We start from the raw sequence: 21,323 nt of genomic DNA, 5'->3' as shown, positions 1-21,323 counted from the left end.
CATTAAAAAGCCAAAAAAGAAGTTTAAATAGGTCTTCCGTTCACACACAAAAAAAATTGTAATAAAAATTCGTAAGATATTTTCAAAAAAAAAAAAAAAAGGAATCAAAAATCATTACATATTCTTCACGTAATGGCTCATGCTGCTGCACAATGTCGATGCCGCTTCCGCTCACGATACCCCCGAAAGACGGACTGAATGACAGTAGCCTGCTTATTCAGCATGGAGTCTCGCATTGAGGCTAGTTGAAGTGCCTGCCTATTGTGAACACGCCACTTCACCGAAGTCGCAAATACTTCTATCGAAAAACGAAATTCCGCGTAAAATTGCTCCACAAGACATTTTCGGGCTGAACTCTCGTTTGCGAAAAGGGTAATAGCCCATGGGGGTTCAGCTGCTCTTGTAGACTCGGCATAAACTTCGTCAGGCAAAGGCGGGACTCGCCGCCACATCCACCCTGGAGAAAACTGGCAACGCTTTAAAAAGAGGCTGTCCAAAAACTGTGTTGCTACGTGCTGTCGGTCGAGAGTCTCAAGGCGCCCTAATGCCCTCAGGGCAAAAAAAAAGTAAGTATCGATGATGTGCAAACGTGCCCTCCGTTCCCTGTTCTTCAAACGCTCCAGCGCCTCCAGAAATGTGTAGTCTATAAAACTCCTCCACGCAAGAAGGTTGGCGTCCTCCTCAATGAATCCCCGCTCTACTGCCTCATCGTGCAGTAAACTCGCAACGAACCTGTCAAAGGCTTCTTTCAAAGAGGCATTGCGCAGCTGCAACAGGCCTGCCAAACCCAACAAATACGACTCCATTATCTCCGTGCGCGCCTGGCCCTCCTCTGGGAGCTCGCTGTAGAATGGAAGTCCCCAGTACGACAGCAGCAGCTGGGACATCGGTGGATCGGACGACGCTGCCGTTGGCAGGCTGCTGCGCGACACCCGCAGGCCCTCAGGCGGCAATTTCATTCCGGGGAGCACAAACATGGCCGCCAAAGAAATGCCAAAAGTACAGAGGGAGAGGGAGAGACGGACACGCCCTTTGCTGCTGTTCCTTCTCCTTCACACCCGCCCAACAACAAGTGGGCATACATGTATGTAAGGAAATCAAGGAAAAAAAGAAAAAGAAAGGCAAAAAAAAAGAAAAAAAAGTAGGAAACATAAGCTCAAAGTGCAAGAAATCGCTTCATTGGCCGACCATAACTTTCACGGTGCCTATCAAACAAAAAAAAAAAAAAAAACCGCAACCCCATGGAATATTAATTAAAAAAAAAAAAGTTAGCAACTGTTTTCTCCACACACACAGTTTTTTTCTTTTTTATTATTTCTTACACACCTTCTAATTTTTACTCCTTTACTTTTTGTTGCTGTTCCTTGTTGATTTCTTTTCTCTTTTCTTCTGTTCTCGGTTCGGTTTTTGTTGTTTTTGCCGTTGCTTTGTGTGTGCGCGTGTGTCCTCATGGCGTTATTGTCTTACAATTCGCTTGGAGAATAGAAGTGGTCACAGCACCGTGCTCCACACGTCTCATCCTGGCTTAACGTGGTGAAGGCCCAACGGAAATTTCCCTGCGCCCTCCCCTTCTCCCACCTCCTCCTCGTCACCCCATCGCGTTCCCGCCTGCCAAACGACAGGTCAACTCATGATGATGCATAAGGAAAAGAAGAGATTAAAGCAAGAAGAAAAAAAAAAAAAGGAGAAACGAAGGAGAAAAAACAAAAATGAGAGTGCAGAGAAATGGGTTTGCCCACAGCTTCCTTTCTCAAGTTGCGTACAGTATTAATCGACGTGTCTACTGTTTCTTCCTTATCTCCCTTTTTCCTCTTCCCAACAGTGCCTCCCTACCGTCTGTCGCGTTTGCCGTTCACCTTTACCTTTCCTGTAAAGAGATGCTTCGGACGGAGGTTTGGTGTGTCGCGATCACCCTCGCCCTTCCTGCCCTGACGGTTGCGTGAGCGTGACTTCACCTTACTGAGCTTCACCGCACGGAGCTTTTCATTGATATCCCTGTAGCCCTCCCCTCGGCTCACGCTTAGGGAACGCTCACGGCTTGCGGAACGAGAGCTAATGCCACGCGTGGTTTTCGTAGAAACGTGGGTTGAGCCGGAACGATCGCGTATGATTGCTTCCTGTGCAACAGAGATGGAACGACCCCGCTTTTTACCAGCGGTAGAAGCTGGAGCTGCAGGTGTTGCCGAACGAGCGTCCTGACTACCTGTGCGCCCGTTGAACTTTTTAATCGCATCTGACTGTTGTTTGGTGCGACGAACGGCGGGGTTCTTCATCGCCCGCTCCATTTTCAACACCTTAACCTTTTCCTTGATGAAGCGCACTGCCTCCAACGTGGCGTCATCCAACTCGTACTGTGGGCGCTTCTTTGAAGCCTCCATCTCCACTTCCTGCAAACGCGCATCTTCTTCCGCCTCCAACTCCAAAAGTCGATCGTGAATGTCCGGATCAATGTGGTCATAGATGTTGTGACCATCCATAATGTCGGGAATGATGTCACTGTTCCATTCTGGATCCTCCAAGTCCCACGTTTTACGTTCATTGGGCTGATACCGTCCTGGTCCACCGTTTTCCCACTCGTAGTCTCTCTCTGTCTTTCGGCGAACACGAGCCGGGCCCGATGCGTCGCATTCCTCCTGTTCCTTTTTCACCGACGTTGGAACGTAAGCTGGTCGCTCCATATTGTCTCGTTTTTGAGGCAAAGCGCAGTAAAGACGGTTCTGAATCGCCTGAAAGCGCCCACTGCCCTCCTTCTGCTCAGAGCGGTGCACCAGTAGTGTCTCACATGCCAGCGTCTTTAGGTCCCCGACGCCAAAGTCGGTTAGAGTGCTGGTTGTGATCCACTTTGCACCGGCCTCTTCAATGGCCTTCATGATAAGAGACTGCTCCTCTGTTGATACATCATCAATGGTGCATACGTCACTCTTGTTGAAAACAACAACAACCGGCTTTCCTGTAAAGAGCGGCCCGATGGATTGAAACAGCGAGAGCTGCTGGGCAATTGTATATCCACAGTGGGTACTAAGATCCATGAAAAAAAGAATGCACGCACGAAGGTGAGCCAATGCCGTAATTGCCTGCATCTCAATGACATTACGTTCCTCAAGGGAGTGGTCAAGAATACCGGGTGTATCAATTACTTGCCAACTGGTGTACTTGTAATCGGTGTGGCCAACAAAAAGAGACTTCGTTGTAAAGGCGTACGGCTGCACCTCCACATCAGCACGGGTTACTTTGTTCATAAAACTTGACTTCCCAACGTTCGGGAACCCAGTAATAAGAAGCGTTCGGGCGTTTGGATCAATAGATGGCAAACGGGACATGTGTTGTCGCACCTTCTCCAAGTATACCATGGCACTGCTAAGTTTCTTGCAGGCAGTTGCCATGCGTCCAAGTGCGGCGCGTTTCAGCTGCTTACATCGATAGAGCGAATCGCCGTACTTCAGCAGACGCACATAATCCCTGCCAATATTGTCCACCATATGTCGGACAGCCCCCACTTGACCCAGTGCCACCTTGTAGTGATCACGATCATACAGCACGTGCATAAGGTCGCCGTAAAATGGATGAATGTCATCCATGCGCGGAAATTCCAACAAAACATGTGTGAGCTTCTCATTGATTGTTTTTTGGGTGAATTTTACCTTCCGCATGTAAAACTGGCGAATACGCGAAATATGGTAACCCTTGTGCACCACAGTGGGAGTCTTACGCTGCGTCTTGGAAAGCACGATGTCCATGAAATCCTTGTATGTCGGGACGACGGTCATCGCCTTGAAGTTGTAAATGGTGGACATGATGAAGGCCGTCCTTACCTGCGCACGCGGTAATCGGTGTGCTCTCCTCTTCTCTTGACCTGTGACTTCGTGTGGAGCAGAAATGACGCAGTAAAAAAAAAAAAAAGAAAGAGAGAGAGAGAGAGAGAAAAATCAACAAGAGGGGGCAGCAAACAAATATTAAAGTCAATAGTAATAATAATAATAATAATAATAATAGGTGATGGGTCAAAAAGACAAACGGAAGTTGCGTTTGTGAAACCATTTCTGATATCCAACCCAACTTTTTCCCCTTTTTATTTCATCACGACTCGTCAGCATGACCCGCAGTAGTGTCTCTCCGTTGCCACTAATGGAGGCCTTCATGTATGTGTGTCTACAGATGCAGGGTTTCGTGCAGGAAACGCCTTATTGGGAATCTCCCAGCACGGACATGTTGTAACCGCCCATGCCGTCCAAAATCAAAGTCTCATGGTGGAGAGCCTTCAATGCCTCACGATGGGAAACAGTAACCAAAGTCACACCGCGAAGCTGCAGCAACTCATACAAAGCAGGCTCTACGTCCTGCGAAATGGCACTGGTGCATTCGTCGAGAAAAACAAAGGTGGGGCAATGACACATGGCACGGACGATAGAAATGCGTTGTCGCTCACCACCAGAAAAAACTTCACCCCACTCCTTCTCAGCATCTAATCCTCCCTCACGCTCCACAACACCATTCAGGCCGACCTCTGCTGCAAGTTGCAGGAGCATCTCGTCGGGCATTCTGCGGGCCTGCTCCTCTCCCTCCACTGCAGGGTAGATAAGTTGTGTACGAAGTGTGCCTGGTGGAAGATAGGTCCGCTGCGTCAAGAACATCAGCTCAGGCATGGCGGGCCGCTCCACAGTGCCACTCCGCAGTGGCCATAACCCACAGAGCGTCCGCAGGAGAGCTGTCTTACCAGCCCCGTTGCAACCCATGATCAGTAGGTGGCGTCCAGCCTTAAAAGTTGCCGTATAATCAAGCAACACAATTTGATCGCTGGGGGAAACGATGACCACATCTCTAAACACAATTTCATCGCCATTTGGTATTTCCACTATCTTTGATAAGGCACCCTGGTCTACTCCCTCCATGGCGGAAAGCACATCTCGCAGCTCCCCCACACGATGGGCACTGCTACACAATGAGCTAACCTTGAGGTGGAGTGACAACAATCTTCCCATCGCCAGAGAGAGTGGAATGTAGAGCTGCGTGCAACGAACGAAGACTTGTGTCAATGCCGCCGCGTCTAGACGGCCCTTCTCCCGGGCAACCACAACGGCACACACGGCGTAACCAACGCCAGTCGCAGCATACTTGACCAATATGCCATTTATAAAGGTGCTCCACCACTTCGCCCGTTTTAGGCGTCGTTCCACGCAAATAAATGATTCCAAAAGCCGCTCGGCATTTTCGCCTTCTATCTCCGCGCCACGATAAAACGCCACCTCCTCCGCGTGTTGAATTAATTGTGTGTGCAGAAGACGCAAATTACCCTCCTTTTCCCGACTTCGTGCTACCCAACCCGCAAAGTTCGGCAACAGCATGCGAAACATCAAGGCAACAAACGCGTAGTACAACATCATTACAAGCGGAACCCCATAACCGCCAAAACCAGCCAGCGCCGAAGAAAAGATGGCGATATCCAAAATCGGCTTTATTACGGCAGGAAAAAGACCTGATAACTCGCTACAGAACCGCTGCACATCGTGTGTCACGCGATGAGCCGGATTGTCCACAAGGCCTTTTATTGCCAAATCATACATCTTGCAGCCCTCAAAGTATTCCTGGTGGAGGGCGTTCTGCAAGTTCCCACGAAAACATTGCTCCAGCGTGGCAGTCGCGTAATTAATACCAACGCCAGTGATTGTAGCAGGGATGGCGTACACCGCAACATCGAGCAAACCAAAAATAAAGTGCCTAAAATTTTTTTGCATAAGTGCCTTGGTGTTGCTTGCAGATATTTGGGAAAACGTCAGCGTTAACGTGGTACGGAGCATAAGGAGAGATGTCAGCAAGAGCACCAACCCCGATTCTGCAGAAACTATGCGGGGAAAACAGACGCGTAGAAGTTCAATAATACGACGAAGAAGTGTTCTGTCAAAATGAACGCCGGGTCGCTTGCGGGGCTCGCTGAGTCTTCTAACAAGCCTCCGCGGGTGCGTGGACTCCTGGTGTGACCGCATTCGTTGATAGATGCCATGGAACAGCATTACAGCCAGAGAGAAAAGCAACACGCGTGAAGCCACTTTCGCCGCCTCAATCTTCGCAAAAAGTTCTGCCGCAAGGGTCATCACAAAAACAAACAAATAAATAAATAAATAAATCAGTAATTAGTAATTAATAATGAGGCACACAGCTATGCGTGTGTTACTCGGTTTACGTCGATCCTACTAACTCAATTTGCTGGGCCCCTTGTGGTGCAAATTTAGGAAGTTGGGAGGAGGAGGGAGAGAGAGAGAGGGCGAGAATTAAAAGACCAACGTCACGCAGACTACAGACAAGACTGAAAGAGAAAGTGAGAAAAAGAAGACTCTTTCCCGGCACACAGCAAATACAGCGGTAGTGGCAGTGGCAAGAAGCACCGTCCTTCAGATACCCTCGCCTCTTACTACGTTTCTTCAGTAAATGTAAGCATGCGTGGGCACGCGCGTGCAATGCCTAACACAACAAGAAACAAAAAAAAAAAAACCACAAAAAAAAAGGTGGATGCGAATATAACGCAAAGAAATAATACCAAATATAAACGTAGCATGCGCTTTTTTTTTTTCTTATACATACAAGTGTATATATGCATATATACATACAGGTATATTTATATATTTATTTGTGGTTGCTTCTTGGTGCTTTTCCCCGGCCAACATCTCTGTCATGTGCGTGGACCTCTCAGGTGAATCCAGCAATCATTGAGTCAAATAAACAGGTTGGAAATAAGAAGAAGAAAAAGAAAAAAAAAAAAAAAGGAGAAGTAAGAAAAAAACATATGATATATATATATATATAGATATATATATGGAAAAAAAAAAAAAAAGGATCAAAATAAGTCAATTAAAACCCGCAAGGATGAGTAACAAAAAGAAACAATAATTCGTGATATCATAAGCATACGGTAACGTTATGCCTTCATGCCCAATAGATACCGGAAATAGATACATATATATATATATGCATGCGGGCACATGCCTGCATTCGTTTTTAATATGTTCCTTTTTGTTTGTTTTGTTTTTATCATTCCCTATCCTGCAACCCCCCGATGGGGACTCCGCCGCTTTTTTCTTCCCTCCTTCCATCTTTCCTAAAAGCATCCCTGCCATTTATCCACCTATAAATATTTACAGTACACGTCAAAGGCATCCACCATAGCAATGTGCCAAAGAAAAATTACAGCATAAAAAAAAAAAAAAAAAAAAAAAAAGAGGGAGGGAGAGGGGCAAAACCAAATAATAACAACAAGGTTGGAAGGGGAAGAATGAAAAAAAGAAACGCCCCAAATAAGAGCTTTATTTCGCCTCAGTGCTCACCAATCTTTGGGAGATGCGGCACTTTCAAAGGTTGCCCTGTGATGCGGTGGGCATTGGAAATGGCCGCACGTACTGCCAAATTTGTTTGGGTCTTGCTCACCTGCGACAAGGGCGGTGGCGGTCCTTCAAATATGTCGGCAATCCACGGATGACGCATCGCCCTACGCGGGGAAACCCGCTCTTCCGGGATCCAGCACAGAAATTGCCTGACAAAACTAACAAAGCCATCGTCTTGAGGAAGACCGAGAAACGCCGCGAGGGACCTTGTCCCTGGGTATCGTATTTTCCGCCTGCTGTTGGGAACTAACTTTGGGGCATAACCGTTATTAACATCAAATAGCTCTTGCTTGCGTGAGGATTGAAGTATCAGCTCATGTGGAGGGGCTCCAAGGTACTCCATGATGCAGCCCAGCTGATCTTGTTCGCTCTCTCCCGGAAAAATGGGAACTCCTGTGGCTAGCTCGCACAGCACACAGCCATAACTCCAAAGGTCGATATGTTTGGTGTATGAACAGCCTAATATAACCTCGGGTGCGCGATAGAAACGCGACTGGATATATGTATAGATGCGAGCGTTCTCAAAGCAGGAAGATCCAAAATCAATCACCTTCACCGTTGCCCTATCAGGCGTTTTAAGGAGGATGTTCTCTGGCTTCAAGTCACAGTGGATAATATTCTCACGCCATATATAAGAGAGCGAGACTAATACTCCGGCCCCAATCTTGCGGACGGCGCTCAGCGATAACGGATGAAAATTGCGTTGCTTTAGGTGCTCATATAGATTGATAGATAAAAGCTCGTATGTAATGCACACATGAGACCGAAAAGTAAAGCTGTCAAGCATTTGAACAATTCCGTAAATTCCATTAGGGTCGCCCCTTCGAAGGTGTGACAGAATTTGCACCTCAATTTTTGCCTGTGACATAAAGCGTTTCTTGTTTCTTATAATCTTCAGTGCAACTGTAGTGCCATTCTGGTGATCGGCGACCTTAACGACCTGACCAAAGGACCCACTCCCCAGAGTGCCCAGCACCTCGTAGCGGTAGGCTATATGATCATGCAGCATTATTGTGTAATCCCCTCGTTCGTCATCGTAGCCGCAGTTGTAGCCGCCCTCCACTGGGGCCTGAATTTTACGCTCACAATTCTGTCCCACGTAGTATACATCTTTGTATCCCCTAATCTCGATTTTCTCGTACTCTGTCAAGTAGGCGGCGTGGTATTCGGAGGAAGTTGCCGCTTTGCTGGCCGTGACCTTTCCTCGCGCATTTACGAAGCCGGGGGTTCTATTTGCTGAAGGAAGAAATCGCTGCTGGGTGCAATAATGCAGAGAACCTCTTAATCCCCCTCCCTGAATTTTGCTTGTGCCATACATAACCCCGCTAACGGACTGATCTTTCCGTCCTTTTTTCTTTCTTTTTTTTTTCTTTTCTTCTTCCTCTTCTTGTTGTTTTTTTAGGTTGTGAGAGGTGTGTACTGTTGATAGCCGTGGCTACTGCTATTATTATGACTCACACCTCAAAAGTGTATGGAAATCAAATTACAGAGATTTATCTTTTACAGGAGAGGGGAGGGGAAATAATATAGCCTATACCTTAAATTCCCTTCAAAATCACAAAGAAATAAAAAAGAACGCACACGATCTCTGCAATCACAACATATGTCTGATGGCTCACCGCCCCAGCCCCCAGAAAAAAAAACCCCAACTCCACCTCAGAAAAACGTCGGCCCTCTCTCTCTCAGCGTTGGACTAAACTAAACAATCCTCGAGACGTGCTAACAACGCCTCCAGCGTTGCGTACCAAACCATCCACTCATCGGAATCTTGCATGGGATCGGGCTCATGGAGGGTGAAGAAACGCTCGGAGTACTCCTCAAATCCAATCACCGCGATGGCATGTTCTGATGCGTAACGGCCACATGGCAACAGAATCGGTGGGTTATTTTCAATGACAGTGCGAAGAGAAGATGTAGGTGCGGTCGAGTACTCCACCCGATATCCCATTATATACCACAAAATTTCAGCTGCAGCGACTAGTATCCGACACGTTTCGCACTCACCACAGAAGACAACATGACTATAATCCATCATTACCCTCCTATTGTTACATCGAATTCGTCGAATGTTGGGGTCCTCTGGTGTTGTGCGGAGAGCCCGTACAAGCTGAGCCATGTTTCCCGCCAGAAGCTTCCGAAACGGCTCTGGAATACGTAACAATACCGTCGCAATGTTTTGAACCCCGTAAAAACTAGAGGCATTCATTAGCCCCTTGTGTTCATCATTGCGACGCCGCACCTCAGCCTCCCACTTTGCCGCCTCTCTCTCCTTCAACATGTGCAGAATATTAGTCTTCTCATTTCTTTTGATCTGCAACAATGTTTCACGCGCTTTCCTTTCCTCCGCAAAATAGACGGTGCGCGTTTCCTCTTCAAACAACACCAAGTCCGCAATATTCGTCGCAATACGTTTTTTCCATGCCTCTGTTTGCGCAAGGTGTAGCAAATAGTTGTTATGCACATCCTCCGTCCACGAAATGGATGGGGAATCCTCAAAATTTATTTTGCCCTCCGAGAGAACCATCTCCTCCATCGGCACCCCAAAGAGACAACTCAACAACTCGCAAAAGTCGTCAAATAGCTGTTTTATCGCTGCACACATAGCCTCGTTGTAGATTTGGCGATTAGGGTCCGTCTCAGTGGCTTTGCGAAGTATTTTCAATAAACGAGGCTGTGCATTTGTAACTAGTTTTTGAATTGAAGTCGACAATGAATGCAACGCAACGGTGTCCTGTCCTTCCCCACCTTCAAAAGCACAGGACAGCGATGTAACTTCCTCCCGAAGCTGCGCCAGAATGGCGCACAATTTTTTATACTCCGTCATGATTGGAATGAGCGTTTTGGTGGTGGTGGTGGTGGTTTCAAAATTCCGCGCCTCCACAAACAACGCTGTCAACTTCTCCTTCCCCTCCTAATGCGTGAATCAGCAAAAGAGCCAGTATGCAAAGAAAAGAATTACAATGTGTACGTCAACGACGAAGTTACACAATTCGTTCCACTCCACCCATTAAAATTCATTTAGACTTAACTTCCCTCAAGGAACAGATTAATCGATGCATATCTCATCCTCCCCTAGCTGCAATCGGATTCTCCCCGCCAAGCAATCCACAAAGTACTCCTTATCAACAGTAGCTTTGTATGGATTTACAGCAACGCAATATTTACGCTCTATTGCAGCATCAGTGATACTTTTCCCCGTCACTATATCTCTCAGGTCCACTATTGATTTTTCCTCCCCAATAAAGATGTTGTCATCAAAGAAAACGTAGAACCGCGGCGTGACAGGGGCCGTAACACAGGAAGAAGAGGTAATGGCAACGGGAAACACCTTTCCTCCAGAACGCCGTTCGGCTCCTTGGGCCCAAAACGGATAGTAGTCCACTATTCCACCAACATTGTTTGATGTTGAAGTGTACTCCAAGATCTGATCATGAAGCTGCATAAAATTTGTTTGGTGAACCTCTTTGCAGGAAGGCATTGCCGATAACTGCGCCAGGATCTCAGAAGAAGACAATTTTTCTGCCCCCTCTGGATGATGCACCACGGCAGCCTTGTCTGGCCCAACACAGAAAAAAATGTGATCTTCTGCACGAAAAATACATCCCGTCGCCTCAGGAACGTATTTCTCCTTCATCCGCCTAAGCAAAACACCCTGCGGCTTATGAGCATGTTCGCCAAAAAGAAACTGTCGCCACTCTTGCAGCACATTAGCCAAATCATGACCGAATGTTCGAAAAATCATGGTGAATGACCAATTTAACTCCGAGAGTGTGTTGACAAGTTGGAAAAAGGATGGAACCATGGAACAATTAGACGCTGCGGTCAACACTTTCCTCTGTTCTTCGACATGCTGCGCGTAATTTTCGCCTGGCTGACCAGCGTGAGTAAATGTCCGCACAACCGACCTCCTCTTCGCTGAAATATCACGCCATATGCAATCTCTCTCGGCTTTTGGAAGTTCTTGCATCAAAGGAGGCTCGGTATAGGAATTATCGACATACTTATCGAAGGTTACCAAGCCAGAACGATCCCCCTCTTCTTCAGGCCCTAAAACAGCCACCCACTTGTCTCCTTCGCAGCGTCCCCATACATTTGCTGCAATGTTGCCGTTAAGGGCATCTTCCATTGTTCTTTGGCCAGCGGAATCAACCTGAATAATTGTCCTGTTGATGTCCATATGTATCACCAAATGCCTTCTAGGACAACGCTCTAGGAACGCGCGTGACATCCGTATTGCAAAACAACCTTAAATTAGTATTCCAAAAAATAAATAAATAAATAAATTAGTGTAGACAACCAAAGAGATAAACAATTGTCCTTAAGGTCAATTTAACGCCCGTCAGCATAACCCCGCCCCCAACCAACTAACAATCACAGAAAAACAAGCCAAATAAATACTCGTGGTCGCCCACGCATGAGCCTACCGCGAAAAAGTTGTTGTTGTCGTTTTTTGTTTTGTTTTGTTTTTTTTTTGGGGGGCAACAAACCTTTTTCTATACGCACACGGAGATTGTATGTGCGTTTTTGAAAAAAAATAGCAAACGATATGAGTGTACGTACAACTAATTCAGTAAAATGTAAAAAACAAAATCAAAAGATATCCAAAACAATTTCTTTTCCGCTAGTAATATTAAAGGTCATCATCATCAATAACGATAGCTGGTGGTTTGCTCACGTTTACAGCAGGGGTTCTTGAAGGGAGAAGCTCTTCATCCGAGTCCTCGTCCAGCGTCACTGTCCTCTGAGGTGGGACAAAAAGATCAATCTCATCGTCCTCATCGTCACTTAGTGTTACACCACCCACGGGTTTACCAGAGGGATATCCAGCCTTCGGGTCAAAATCATCCAACGCATCACCGCCCACATTTTCGGGATCCGCCGTGTCTGATCTCAAAGCGGCGTCGAGAATCATTTGGCAATGGGATTTATTTGAGACACCAAAGGTCATTAGATCGGATACATCCATACACTGCAAAACATCTAAATCGACATGTTGACTCAACAGTTTTGGAGCGTATTCTGGCAGTCCAATTTTATGGAGAAGTGTTGTAAGAGGATCTGTGGGCACAACGACGGTGGGTTCAACGGCGAGAGCCTTGTCAACGCCCTGTTTTTGACCTCCCCCGTTTGCATTCATGTTTACACTGCCGCTGAGACTCCTTCCATCCTTGTTCGTATCAATCACCTGACGAAGACGCAACTTGGTAGTTGGTGAAACAACGTGAAGCTTATACCCTTCATCCCCATTCAGCCGCAGCTGTTGCGACTCCACAAGTACCTCAGCGGTGGGAACATTGATAGGCATGACGCTGAGACTTTTACCAGTCGTCACATGGAACAACCTAGCAAGGATAAAAGCCACTTGTGCACCTTCTGAAAAATCCTTCACCACAATGTCTGGCGCTGGTGATTTGACATGGACGGCAAAAAAGGTTGCTTCAGGACCATGATATATCCTTCGAATATGACTGATAAGGCTGCAATACAAAATAGTTGCATTCTGGGTAAAAATGTAAATTGCCTTATCCCCTACCACGAGATTATGACGGGCCGGATGATTATCCTTACCCGTCGTGGATGTCACAAGCGTGACAGTACCAAAGAAGTGAATGACAGCCTTCTCCAGTACTGCAAACTTAAATAGATACTCCAGCGGTACTTGAGCGAAAGGCAGATTTGTTCGTGGATCGACAGAGGGAAGTCCAAAGTTCAACGGCTGCATCAGTCCAGCGGCTGCACATACATTTCCGATGACTTCTGTCCACTCCTCAAAAATTTGACGATTTGGCATGCGGAGAGTCCACTGATCTTCTTTTCCATCTTCATGGCTCCCGTCGACAATCAGTGTAAATAAATCAGATGTTTTCACTTCCATCATCTGACAACACCGCACCATCTTTGTGACAATGATGACACCCTTCGGGGGTTTTTGTTCGTTCTCGGCGTACGATATCTTGCGAGACTCCGGATCAAAAGTAACATACCGCTTCTTAAAGGCCTTAGTGAAGGATGCAGTCTGTCGTTCGCACCAAACCGATAGCGTGTTCATAACTTGTCACACACACTCGCCCTCTCTTCCCCTTTTTTTTTGAGCTTCTATCTTTTCTTAGTGTTGCTGTTCGTGTTCGTCCACCCCCCTGCTCCCGGGACTGTTTCTCCCCTTGTAGTTGTTGTTGCTGGGTTTCTGCTGGGGGAGTGATCATTATTTATTTCAAAATTAAAAACCAAGATGCATTTCCAAAATGCAATGAACAAAGACGCACAAACCACAGATGGTGGGAAATACAACTACACCAAGAACAACGGCACCCTCCGCGTGGAAAGTTAACCCGCAGCAACAAACAACACACCGATGGTGCATCTACACACACACACAGAGAAAGAGAGAGAGAGAGAGAGAAAGAGAGATAGATGTATATGACAACGTGTAAAAGCTGGAATACCCGCAGAACAACCACATCACACACGGTGATGAAGCAGTCCCCTTTTTTTTTTTTTTTTCTTTCGTTTTGCCTTACTGCATAAACATTTCTTGCAACCGCAATGGATGCACTCTTGTAATGCATGGAAAGATCTCGAGGAAGTACCAAAGAATGTGTCCGACAAGGTTTTCCACAACAATAAGCCTGATGCTTCTCTGCATATCAAAAATGATGGCGATAGCGAGAAAAAAAAGCGGCAACAGTCGTACCGGAATCGTCACCAGTAAAAAGATGTTCGCTTCCTGTTCAGGCATTAGACGAGAAAAAAGATATGCCAAAGCATTGCAAAGTGAGAAGCTCAAATAGGGAGTATCCACGACCCTAAGGCACCGAAAAAGTAGAAGAAGAGACATTCCTGCAAAAAGGGTGATGCAATAATCTACTTTTCTTCGCCGAAAGTATTGCAACTCGATGCCGCTACTTACCACGCATAACCAGTGGAGCTCCAAGATGCTGTTTAGATCAAGGTGCCCAAAGTAGAAAAAGTTAGTGATCAACCTCCAGTACTGTCTCTCTTGAAACACAAGAAGAGGACTAAATACAACTTCTACGGGATGAACCACACCAAAGGAAACTAGCATGACGGAAGCCACCGACAACAGGAGGAAGGACCTCGTCACGAGAGGAATGGTGCGAAAAAATTCAAAATCCATTTTGTGTGAAAGAAGGAAAAAAAAAAAAAAAAAAACGTAAAGTGTAGCGTCACGGCAAATCCAAGTGTCTTTTTTTTTCCCCCACGCCGCCTATTCCTCTCACTCTGTTTATATATAAATATATATCGCTATGCCTATGTATGCCCTCTTTGGCGCCCTGATTGGGTAAGGTGTGGCCCCTTAAAAAAAAAAAAAAAAAACTTTAAAAAACAAAAACGGCGGAAGAAAAGGGGAGCAATTATGAAAATAAAATAAAGCAAAATAAATAAATAGAAAAAAAGGAAAAAAAAAAGAAACAACAACCAAAAAAGACCGCACAGTACTGTTACGGGAATTTCGACAGTTGCATCACCAATGAAATCTATCTCATTCCATCCCTTTTTTCTTTCACCACCATCTATTTTCTATTTCTCCCCCACATCTTTCCTTTCCCATTCTTTATTTGGAGCGCAAATGTTCCCTTTATTTTTTTTTTTTTTTTTTGAAAGGGGAGAAAAAAAAAGGCAGCCATGGTTCACGGCAATTAAAAAGAGTTGAATAGAAGTGATGCCGACTCCACAACAATCAGCCCTTCCCCCACCCCGAAGATTACAAACAGACCTCGGTCCCATCGATTATATTCCTCATCACGGCCGCGAAACAAGACCGCAAGCGTCAACAACCCCAATACCACTGAAATCAACACACAGGCGCACAGAATGGCTCTATTAATAAAAAGACGCTCACGGATTTGTGTGCAACACACCAATGCCACCAAAACCACCAACACTCCAACAAGACAAATGTGCCATTGGAGAAGGAAAAGAGACCAGCCCCCTCCTCCCTCATAAAATTGCAACAAAAAAAGTGTAAAAACAAAAAATAAACCAAGACTCAATAAAAGCATTGGCCATGATATCAGAACGCATCGCAGTCGAAGCTGCCGTGTGGTTCTACGTGGTACCATTCTTGACATGTTGCTCAAGCCCTCTCTAATGAATATATCATATTTCTGCTCCAGTTGTTGCAACAAATTGGATTCCTCGGCTTTAATTTTACCAAGCTCATTTTTTTTGCGCAATAAATCTAAACTGTGCTCATCGTCTCGGGTGAAATCAGGCATGCTGCTACTGCGGCCCTCACCCTCAGCTCAGTATGAATGCTTCTCTTTGAAAGGAAAAAAAAAAAAAAAGCCCAGACGACCTTGGAGCCTTCATTAAAAAAGCGGCACATTCCAAAGTTAGAATTCAATTAATATACATTAACTGAATTCTGAACATTTACTTCACATAAAGGCCTCGTCACTCCTCCACATTGCTACCTATCACCGTTGAGGCATGAATGAACAAACAAACAAAATGGTCCAATCATTCACTAGACAGTCAAAAGTAAAATCAAAATATAGAAAACACACTTGTACGCAGAAAAAAAAAAAAAAAAATGAGATAAATTCCTTGCATTAGAAGCACCCGGTACCTCAACTCCCTCCATCCCTCCACTTGCGCTGGGGACACGCAAACCCAAAATCAGGATGGAACGTGGTAGAGGCAAATAATGGAGAGAGAGAGAGAGAGAGAATGGAATGAGAAAAAAAACGCACTAAAAAAAATATTTTATTTTACATAATTTAAAACGGGAGAAGAGTTATCTTTTATCACTTCATATATTTATTTATTTACTTATTTATTTATCCTCTTTTTAGGTAGAACTCATCGATTCGTCAGAAACTTCTTCCATTTCTTCGGCTGTCTCACCGGACTCTCCGCTTCCGCTAGTTTCATCCCCTGTTGTCGTTAGCGTACCATTCTCAAAAGCATCGCTCACCTCTTCGGAGTCTGCACCGCTCACTGCCTCCGTGTGGTCCAATTCGCTTCCTTCTTCATCTACCGTATCACTACTAGGATCATCGTCACTATCTTCGTCACTGGAGGACGAGGAACTGTCGTGGTCTAACTCGTCTTCGTCACCATCTTCATTCTCTCCCAGATCTGTTTCGCTCGCATTATCACCATTGCTCTGGGGAAAAGGAAAGGTCTGTTGCCCGGGGAGTGGCCCAGAAGAAGTTGAAAACACCCGCACCACAGCACCCATGTCTTGATCAATAATCGCAGCGCAATACCTATCTGAAGGGTCAATGGCAAACGCCCTGAAGGGTGGGCGAACCTCGGTGGAAAAAACCGTCTCAAAAGTGTGGCTCTCTACAACTGAGAGAACTGATGAGGCAGAATTCCCAAGACTTGAAGCTTCGCGAAAACTGTAAATCACTTGGCCAAATAAATTAATATGAAAGCTGCTGGTCTTTTTAAAGGCAGGCACCGTTTGTAACATGGTTAACGTCCGCAAATCCCATATTTTCTCATCGACAAGCACGAGAAGGTTAGAAGGATGAAAGGCATTGCAAAAAGATTCATTTAAACGGTCAAAACGGTATATGGGCTTATCGCCACAACGTATATCCCACAGGACGGCGTCACTAAGAATAAGCTGTGAAAAAGCATCAAATGTAGCCACATTGTCCAGATTTTCGCCAACCCAAGACGGGTCACTGAAATGACGCACCTCCTGTTGAGCCGAGATATCATACAGACGGCATGTGTGACGTTCATCACATGTTGTCAGTAGAAACGTATTGGAATTAGAAAACCGCGCAGCACGGCTACCCTCAACAGAGTATTTAACAACTGGAAGACTATCACGCCGCATAACAGCTACTTCGCAGTCGCTACTAACTACCGCAAACATATCCCCGTCATCAGATACAAAAACACCAGATACGCCATCATCGTCAAAAACAAGATGCTGTTCCAGCAACTTTTCCACAGAGGAATCATCTGGAAATGTATCAAAAAGGGCTATGGTTCCATCTGATGTCCCTACGACTAATGTGTCTCCATTGTCACAAAAAGCAATGGTGTCTCCTTGCATTTCATCACCAACACCTGCGATACCAAACAAATGCCCTGGGTAACGATAGAGAAAATGATTTTCATTGTTTCTCATACGTAAGGAGAAGTCAATACCCATTTTTCGCGCTAGTCCACGGTTAAAAGTATTCCGTGTGTATTCAACAGGAGCGGCCAATGGGTAATATACATGACTTTTCCGCAAATCAAATTGAGGAAGAGTAGAAATAGGGTTAGTACACTTCTCGTGTTGCTGTCTCAAATAAGAGCGTATGATACTATCAAGAGTAGGTGCACCAATTGTCGAAAAAGCCGTCACATCTGTATTCAAATGCGTCGATTGCTGCAACTGAGAAAAATCTGAAGAAAGATTTGCATCACGACGCAAAACCGAAGCCGCATTTTGTAATCCCTCAGAATCCAAATAACGATAAATTAATTCTAATAATGATTCTCTTGAGTAATTGATGTAAGAATGAGCAATAATGGCTTGTCTTCTTTCCAATTCCACTGGATCCACAGAAACAGTTAAATTTTCCTTATTTTCTTTGTCAAACAAAAAACATTTAACATTTTCCATGAAACGACCTGTTGCATGTACATCACCTGCAGTATAACGAGATCCCATCATAGAGATATATTCCTTTTGAACATCGTCATATTGTTTCAACAACTCTCTGGCCACTGAATTCACATCCAGAGCATCAAAAAGAAGACGAGTATCGGCATAACGCTGAAGAGTTACCATCAACTGTAGAGCCCGAGCAACCACTGGAAAAAAATGAAGTTTGGCTGACATCGCCGCATCCTTTCGAATCTTCAAAACTTCTAACAAAGTGCGAACGCCATCGTTTGCCCTGATCATGCCACAGACTTGATTAAATGTAGCTACGGATGCCTCATCACTTTTATCCACAGGAGGTACTGCTAGATGCAATAGGATCTGCAACGCGGTAGCCACACATGGAATTAAGTGCGATTCACGAGATGTATTCCCGTTTCGAGAGGCCGACGGCAAATCACTTAATATCATAATCAAGTGTACAATTCCAGACTCCGGATACTGTGCATCCGCAATTAGGGGACGAACAAAGGGAACAACCGACAAAACACACAAAACGTTCAAAGAAGCTGCAAGTAACTCCCAACGGCCCTGATTAAAGTAAAATTGTGTACACCGAAGCAAAAGTCTGTGAAAATCGTTTTCGATTAAGGATCGAAAAACAACAAGCCTCTCTCGAGTCAATAAGCTGTGAACAGTTTCAATCGTTACGTCAGGAATAGATGCAGAGGTAGAAGAAAGAAAACTCAAAATCCATTCAACTGTTGCTGGATCCCGAGGCAACGACACGCCCTGAGAAGAATTTGTCACTAGAGTTGATAAAAAACGATGCTTTCGAAAAACAACTCTCGTATAAAGCATCAAATGAGAAACCAAATACACATAAAAACACTTTAACGCGGCAAGAGTCAGACCTGGATAAATAACGTCAAATCGTTCTTCTGAGTTATTTAGTAGTCTCTCTATTGTAGCCATAGTTGACTGTGGACCCTCATGGATGTCGAAAAATGAAATGACACAAGGAAAGCTCAGAGCCTGAAAAAGAAAACCACCCGCGCTACTTTGTACATCGTGACTAGACGCATTTTTCCAGTGATGCAGAACAAATTTCATTATGGGTTCAAAATAATCTCCATGATTTCGAAGGAGCTTTTCCAACACAGCACTTCTCGCGAGTTGAGACAACACCATACAGCAGCCATATGTCGTCGAAACCTCTAGGTTTGCATTAATCAATGTCATAATCTGTCTCAATCCACCTAGTTCAAGAAAGAGAAATGCCAATTTCTTATGGGAAAGCAAACCATTCAATACCCAGCCTACTCTCGCCACGATTTCCCTCACCCGACGGTAGTGCTCCTTCGTAATATAAAGTTTTGCATCCCACCTCAATCGAATTTCTAATTTATCTTCATCCACAGCTCCGTCTTCTTCTTCCATTCTCAAAAGGGTCCTTTCTCGCATTTCGGTATCCGTTTCTGCATTTTTAGCCATAGTTGCAGCGCCAGCTAAATCAATACTATTCAAAACATGTATCATGGATTCAATCACTTGAAATTGAAGAGCTGGAAGTACGGCTTCTCGTTGATGACAAATAGCTCCTATGACAGCGCAATTAAGCATAAATTCCTCCATTTTAAAGTCAATATCCTCTGATTTCATGCTTTTTATACTCAAGAACCGTTGCCATGAAACTACCTGTTCATGAGGCTTTTTGTATTTGTAACGAAAAACACGGGACTCAGCATCGTTATCCGCAGCAGAATCCACATTCCTTACCCAACTTACTAATATTTCCTCTGTAGTTGTCACTCCCAATACTTCACCAATATCACAAACTTCAGCTTGGTTTTCAAAACTCCATGCGGGACCTCGACCTACTTTCTCCCCTTTTTGTGGTTGCCAATTTTCATTTGACTCCTGGCATTCAGGACCTCGCTCATTTATTTCCAATTTAATTGCCTTTGCTGGCCTCGACGTCACTTCACTTTCTTGATTATCACGTGTATGCTTTACTCTTTGAAATAAAGGTTTTTCAAACTCCATATTAATTATTGGTAATTCCCTCATTTGTGCTTCTGCAGAAGTGATCCCTTGATTATCCGCGGCGTGTGAAGACGAACTGCCATTATGAAGGGAAGCCAATGCTGAACTTGATAGCGGTGTCCCTCTTGTATCATTAATTAGATTTCTATTCACAATCTCTGGTGAAGCCCTTCGCGAGCTAAAAGGAGAATTAGAGTTGCTGTGTATTAAAGTAGAATAATGTCTAAATGGTGAACCACTGTGCTCTCGAGAAAACATTACATTCTGTTTCTCAGGATAACCAAAAATTCGATGAACAAGATGTCTGACCCTCTGTAACAAAATCTGAGGGAGTTGCTGATTAAGAGTTTCACCCATTGCTTGATCGTCTTGCTCAAGCATGCTAAACAATAATGATAGTGCCAACAGTCGTTTTCTACGAATTTTCTCCTCAACAATTATCTTGCAAAGGTCATAAGTAGAAAAAGGATCCAAAAAACTCTCGCGTGAACCTTCGACAACCAGCAATGCGGTATAAGTAGCAAGAATCTGAGATTTCTCCATGCTCCTGATGTGCTTAGCCCAATTCTGTCTCAATTGTTCGCCTTCACCATCAGAATGGGTGGCTGTGTGGTCTATAGTGATATTTATCAATTCCCCCATGTATTCACAAAATACAGTGTTATGGTGAATTGTATAAGTAAGAGACTCAAATGGCTCTCGATCATGCAAGTTCAACGTATCAGTGTAAACATCGGCACATTGCTGGTGTTCTTCGTGAAGCAATTTAGCCATACGCCCCCAGAGAAAAAGATGAAGTTCATCATATTTTATTAACAGTAATATTGTGCCTTCAATGTCATTTTCGTTATTTACACCCAATGGATGTAAATCTAAAGAATTCACATTCAAAACATTCTCGATTTTATGTGTTAACGACTTCATTTGTTTTTGTACCTTCAACAAACGCTTCATGATGTCCTTAACAAGATCAGTAGAAGGACTTTCCATTAATATTTCTTCCTCATCATCAGAGAGCTCTTCTGTATCGTGCTGATCGTTGTCATAAAAAGATCCGGCGGCCTCATCGGTCCTGTTATCATCTATCAGCGATGGGTCAAAATTTTCATCGCTTATCCCCGATCGAGATTGATTCATAATTATATTAAACTTATGAAGTTAGGGAATAAAATTTGCAAACGGAAGAAAAAGAGATAAAAAATTCATTATATCACACAAATCAAAAAAAAAAAAAAAAAAAAAAAAAAAAGGATTTTAATGAATAAAAAGATTTTTAAAAATATATATATATATATATATATATATAAAGACTGCCAATCCAAATA

At 44.5% G+C, this 21,323-nt stretch overlaps 10 protein-coding genes across 10 annotated transcripts, besides 32 other annotated features; all 10 read right to left on the bottom strand.

The window, feature by feature from the left end:
* Positions 1-9,575: part of a sequence feature (areas merged during assembly that could not be assigned to a particular haplotype. This can correspond to areas where the two haplotypes were merged or to regions with more than two copies in the genome that were merged during assembly.) that runs on past the window's edge.
* On the bottom strand, positions 138-977 carry Tc00.1047053510431.170 (hypothetical protein, conserved; the record flags this gene model as incomplete). Its single annotated transcript, XM_814143.1, has 1 exon — positions 138-977. One exon carries the CDS (start codon positions 975-977, stop codon positions 138-140), a length of 840 nt encoding a protein of 279 aa, XP_819236.1.
* Positions 1,104-1,141: a sequence feature (T-rich).
* Positions 1,246-1,267: a sequence feature (AT_rich).
* Positions 1,643-1,710: a sequence feature (T-rich).
* Tc00.1047053510431.160 (nucleolar GTP-binding protein 1, putative) lies at positions 1,830-3,794 on the bottom strand (the record flags this gene model as incomplete). The annotated part of the gene is made up of 1 exon (XM_814142.1): positions 1,830-3,794. One exon carries the CDS (start codon positions 3,792-3,794, stop codon positions 1,830-1,832), a length of 1,965 nt encoding a protein of 654 aa, XP_819235.1.
* Positions 3,900-3,922: a microsatellite.
* Positions 3,962-3,992: a microsatellite.
* Tc00.1047053510431.150 (ABC transporter, putative) lies at positions 4,182-6,089 on the bottom strand (the record flags this gene model as incomplete). Its single annotated transcript, XM_814141.1, has 1 exon — positions 4,182-6,089. One exon carries the CDS (start codon positions 6,087-6,089, stop codon positions 4,182-4,184), a length of 1,908 nt encoding a protein of 635 aa, XP_819234.1.
* Positions 6,095-6,122: a microsatellite.
* Positions 6,568-6,618: a microsatellite.
* Positions 6,724-6,781: a sequence feature (T-rich).
* Positions 6,782-6,809: a microsatellite.
* Positions 6,810-6,826: a sequence feature (T-rich).
* Positions 7,186-7,210: a microsatellite.
* On the bottom strand, positions 7,306-8,691 carry Tc00.1047053510431.140 (protein kinase, putative; the record flags this gene model as incomplete). Its single annotated transcript, XM_814140.1, has 1 exon — positions 7,306-8,691. The coding sequence occupies one exon, from the start codon at positions 8,689-8,691 to the stop codon at positions 7,306-7,308; it is 1,386 nt and encodes a 461-aa protein (XP_819233.1).
* Positions 8,722-8,773: a sequence feature (A-rich).
* On the bottom strand, positions 9,067-10,197 carry Tc00.1047053510431.130 (hypothetical protein, conserved; the record flags this gene model as incomplete). The annotated part of the gene is made up of 1 exon (XM_814139.1): positions 9,067-10,197. The coding sequence occupies one exon, from the start codon at positions 10,195-10,197 to the stop codon at positions 9,067-9,069; it is 1,131 nt and encodes a 376-aa protein (XP_819232.1).
* Positions 9,576-9,651: a sequence feature (areas merged during assembly that could not be assigned to a particular haplotype. This can correspond to areas where the two haplotypes were merged or to regions with more than two copies in the genome that were merged during assembly.).
* Positions 9,652-11,558: a sequence feature (areas merged during assembly that could not be assigned to a particular haplotype. This can correspond to areas where the two haplotypes were merged or to regions with more than two copies in the genome that were merged during assembly.).
* On the bottom strand, positions 10,420-11,601 carry Tc00.1047053510431.120 (hypothetical protein, conserved; the record flags this gene model as incomplete). Its single annotated transcript, XM_814138.1, has 1 exon — positions 10,420-11,601. The coding sequence occupies one exon, from the start codon at positions 11,599-11,601 to the stop codon at positions 10,420-10,422; it is 1,182 nt and encodes a 393-aa protein (XP_819231.1).
* Positions 11,559-11,634: a sequence feature (areas merged during assembly that could not be assigned to a particular haplotype. This can correspond to areas where the two haplotypes were merged or to regions with more than two copies in the genome that were merged during assembly.).
* Positions 11,635-16,900: a sequence feature (areas merged during assembly that could not be assigned to a particular haplotype. This can correspond to areas where the two haplotypes were merged or to regions with more than two copies in the genome that were merged during assembly.).
* Positions 11,638-11,657: a microsatellite.
* Positions 11,822-11,845: a microsatellite.
* Positions 12,004-13,422, bottom strand: Tc00.1047053510431.110 (uncharacterized protein; the record flags this gene model as incomplete). Its single annotated transcript, XM_814137.1, has 1 exon — positions 12,004-13,422. The coding sequence occupies one exon, from the start codon at positions 13,420-13,422 to the stop codon at positions 12,004-12,006; it is 1,419 nt and encodes a 472-aa protein (XP_819230.1).
* Positions 13,749-13,785: a microsatellite.
* On the bottom strand, positions 13,888-14,508 carry Tc00.1047053510431.100 (hypothetical protein, conserved; the record flags this gene model as incomplete). Its single annotated transcript, XM_814136.1, has 1 exon — positions 13,888-14,508. The coding sequence occupies one exon, from the start codon at positions 14,506-14,508 to the stop codon at positions 13,888-13,890; it is 621 nt and encodes a 206-aa protein (XP_819229.1).
* Positions 14,517-14,543: a microsatellite.
* Positions 14,691-14,820: a sequence feature (T-rich).
* Positions 14,970-14,991: a sequence feature (AT_rich).
* On the bottom strand, positions 15,032-15,610 carry Tc00.1047053510431.90 (hypothetical protein, conserved; the record flags this gene model as incomplete). Its single annotated transcript, XM_814135.1, has 1 exon — positions 15,032-15,610. The coding sequence occupies one exon, from the start codon at positions 15,608-15,610 to the stop codon at positions 15,032-15,034; it is 579 nt and encodes a 192-aa protein (XP_819228.1).
* Positions 16,045-16,064: a microsatellite.
* Positions 16,088-16,120: a sequence feature (AT_rich).
* Positions 16,152-16,178: a microsatellite.
* Tc00.1047053510431.80 (hypothetical protein, conserved) lies at positions 16,186-21,135 on the bottom strand (the record flags this gene model as incomplete). Its single annotated transcript, XM_814134.1, has 1 exon — positions 16,186-21,135. The coding sequence occupies one exon, from the start codon at positions 21,133-21,135 to the stop codon at positions 16,186-16,188; it is 4,950 nt and encodes a 1,649-aa protein (XP_819227.1).
* Positions 16,901-17,138: a sequence feature (haploid, Esmeraldo-like haplotype).
* Positions 17,139-20,304: a sequence feature (heterozygous, Esmeraldo-like haplotype).
* Positions 20,305-20,500: a sequence feature (haploid, non-Esmeraldo-like haplotype).
* Positions 20,501-21,323: part of a sequence feature (areas merged during assembly that could not be assigned to a particular haplotype. This can correspond to areas where the two haplotypes were merged or to regions with more than two copies in the genome that were merged during assembly.) that runs on past the window's edge.
* Positions 21,220-21,247: a microsatellite.
* Positions 21,278-21,304: a microsatellite.

This window comes from Trypanosoma cruzi, genomic scaffold (genome assembly GCF_000209065.1).
Source record: "Trypanosoma cruzi strain CL Brener 1047053516747 genomic scaffold, whole genome shotgun sequence".
In the NCBI taxonomy this organism is placed as follows: domain Eukaryota; phylum Euglenozoa; class Kinetoplastea; order Trypanosomatida; family Trypanosomatidae; genus Trypanosoma; species Trypanosoma cruzi.
This window is presented reverse-complemented; position numbering and strand designations above follow the sequence as displayed.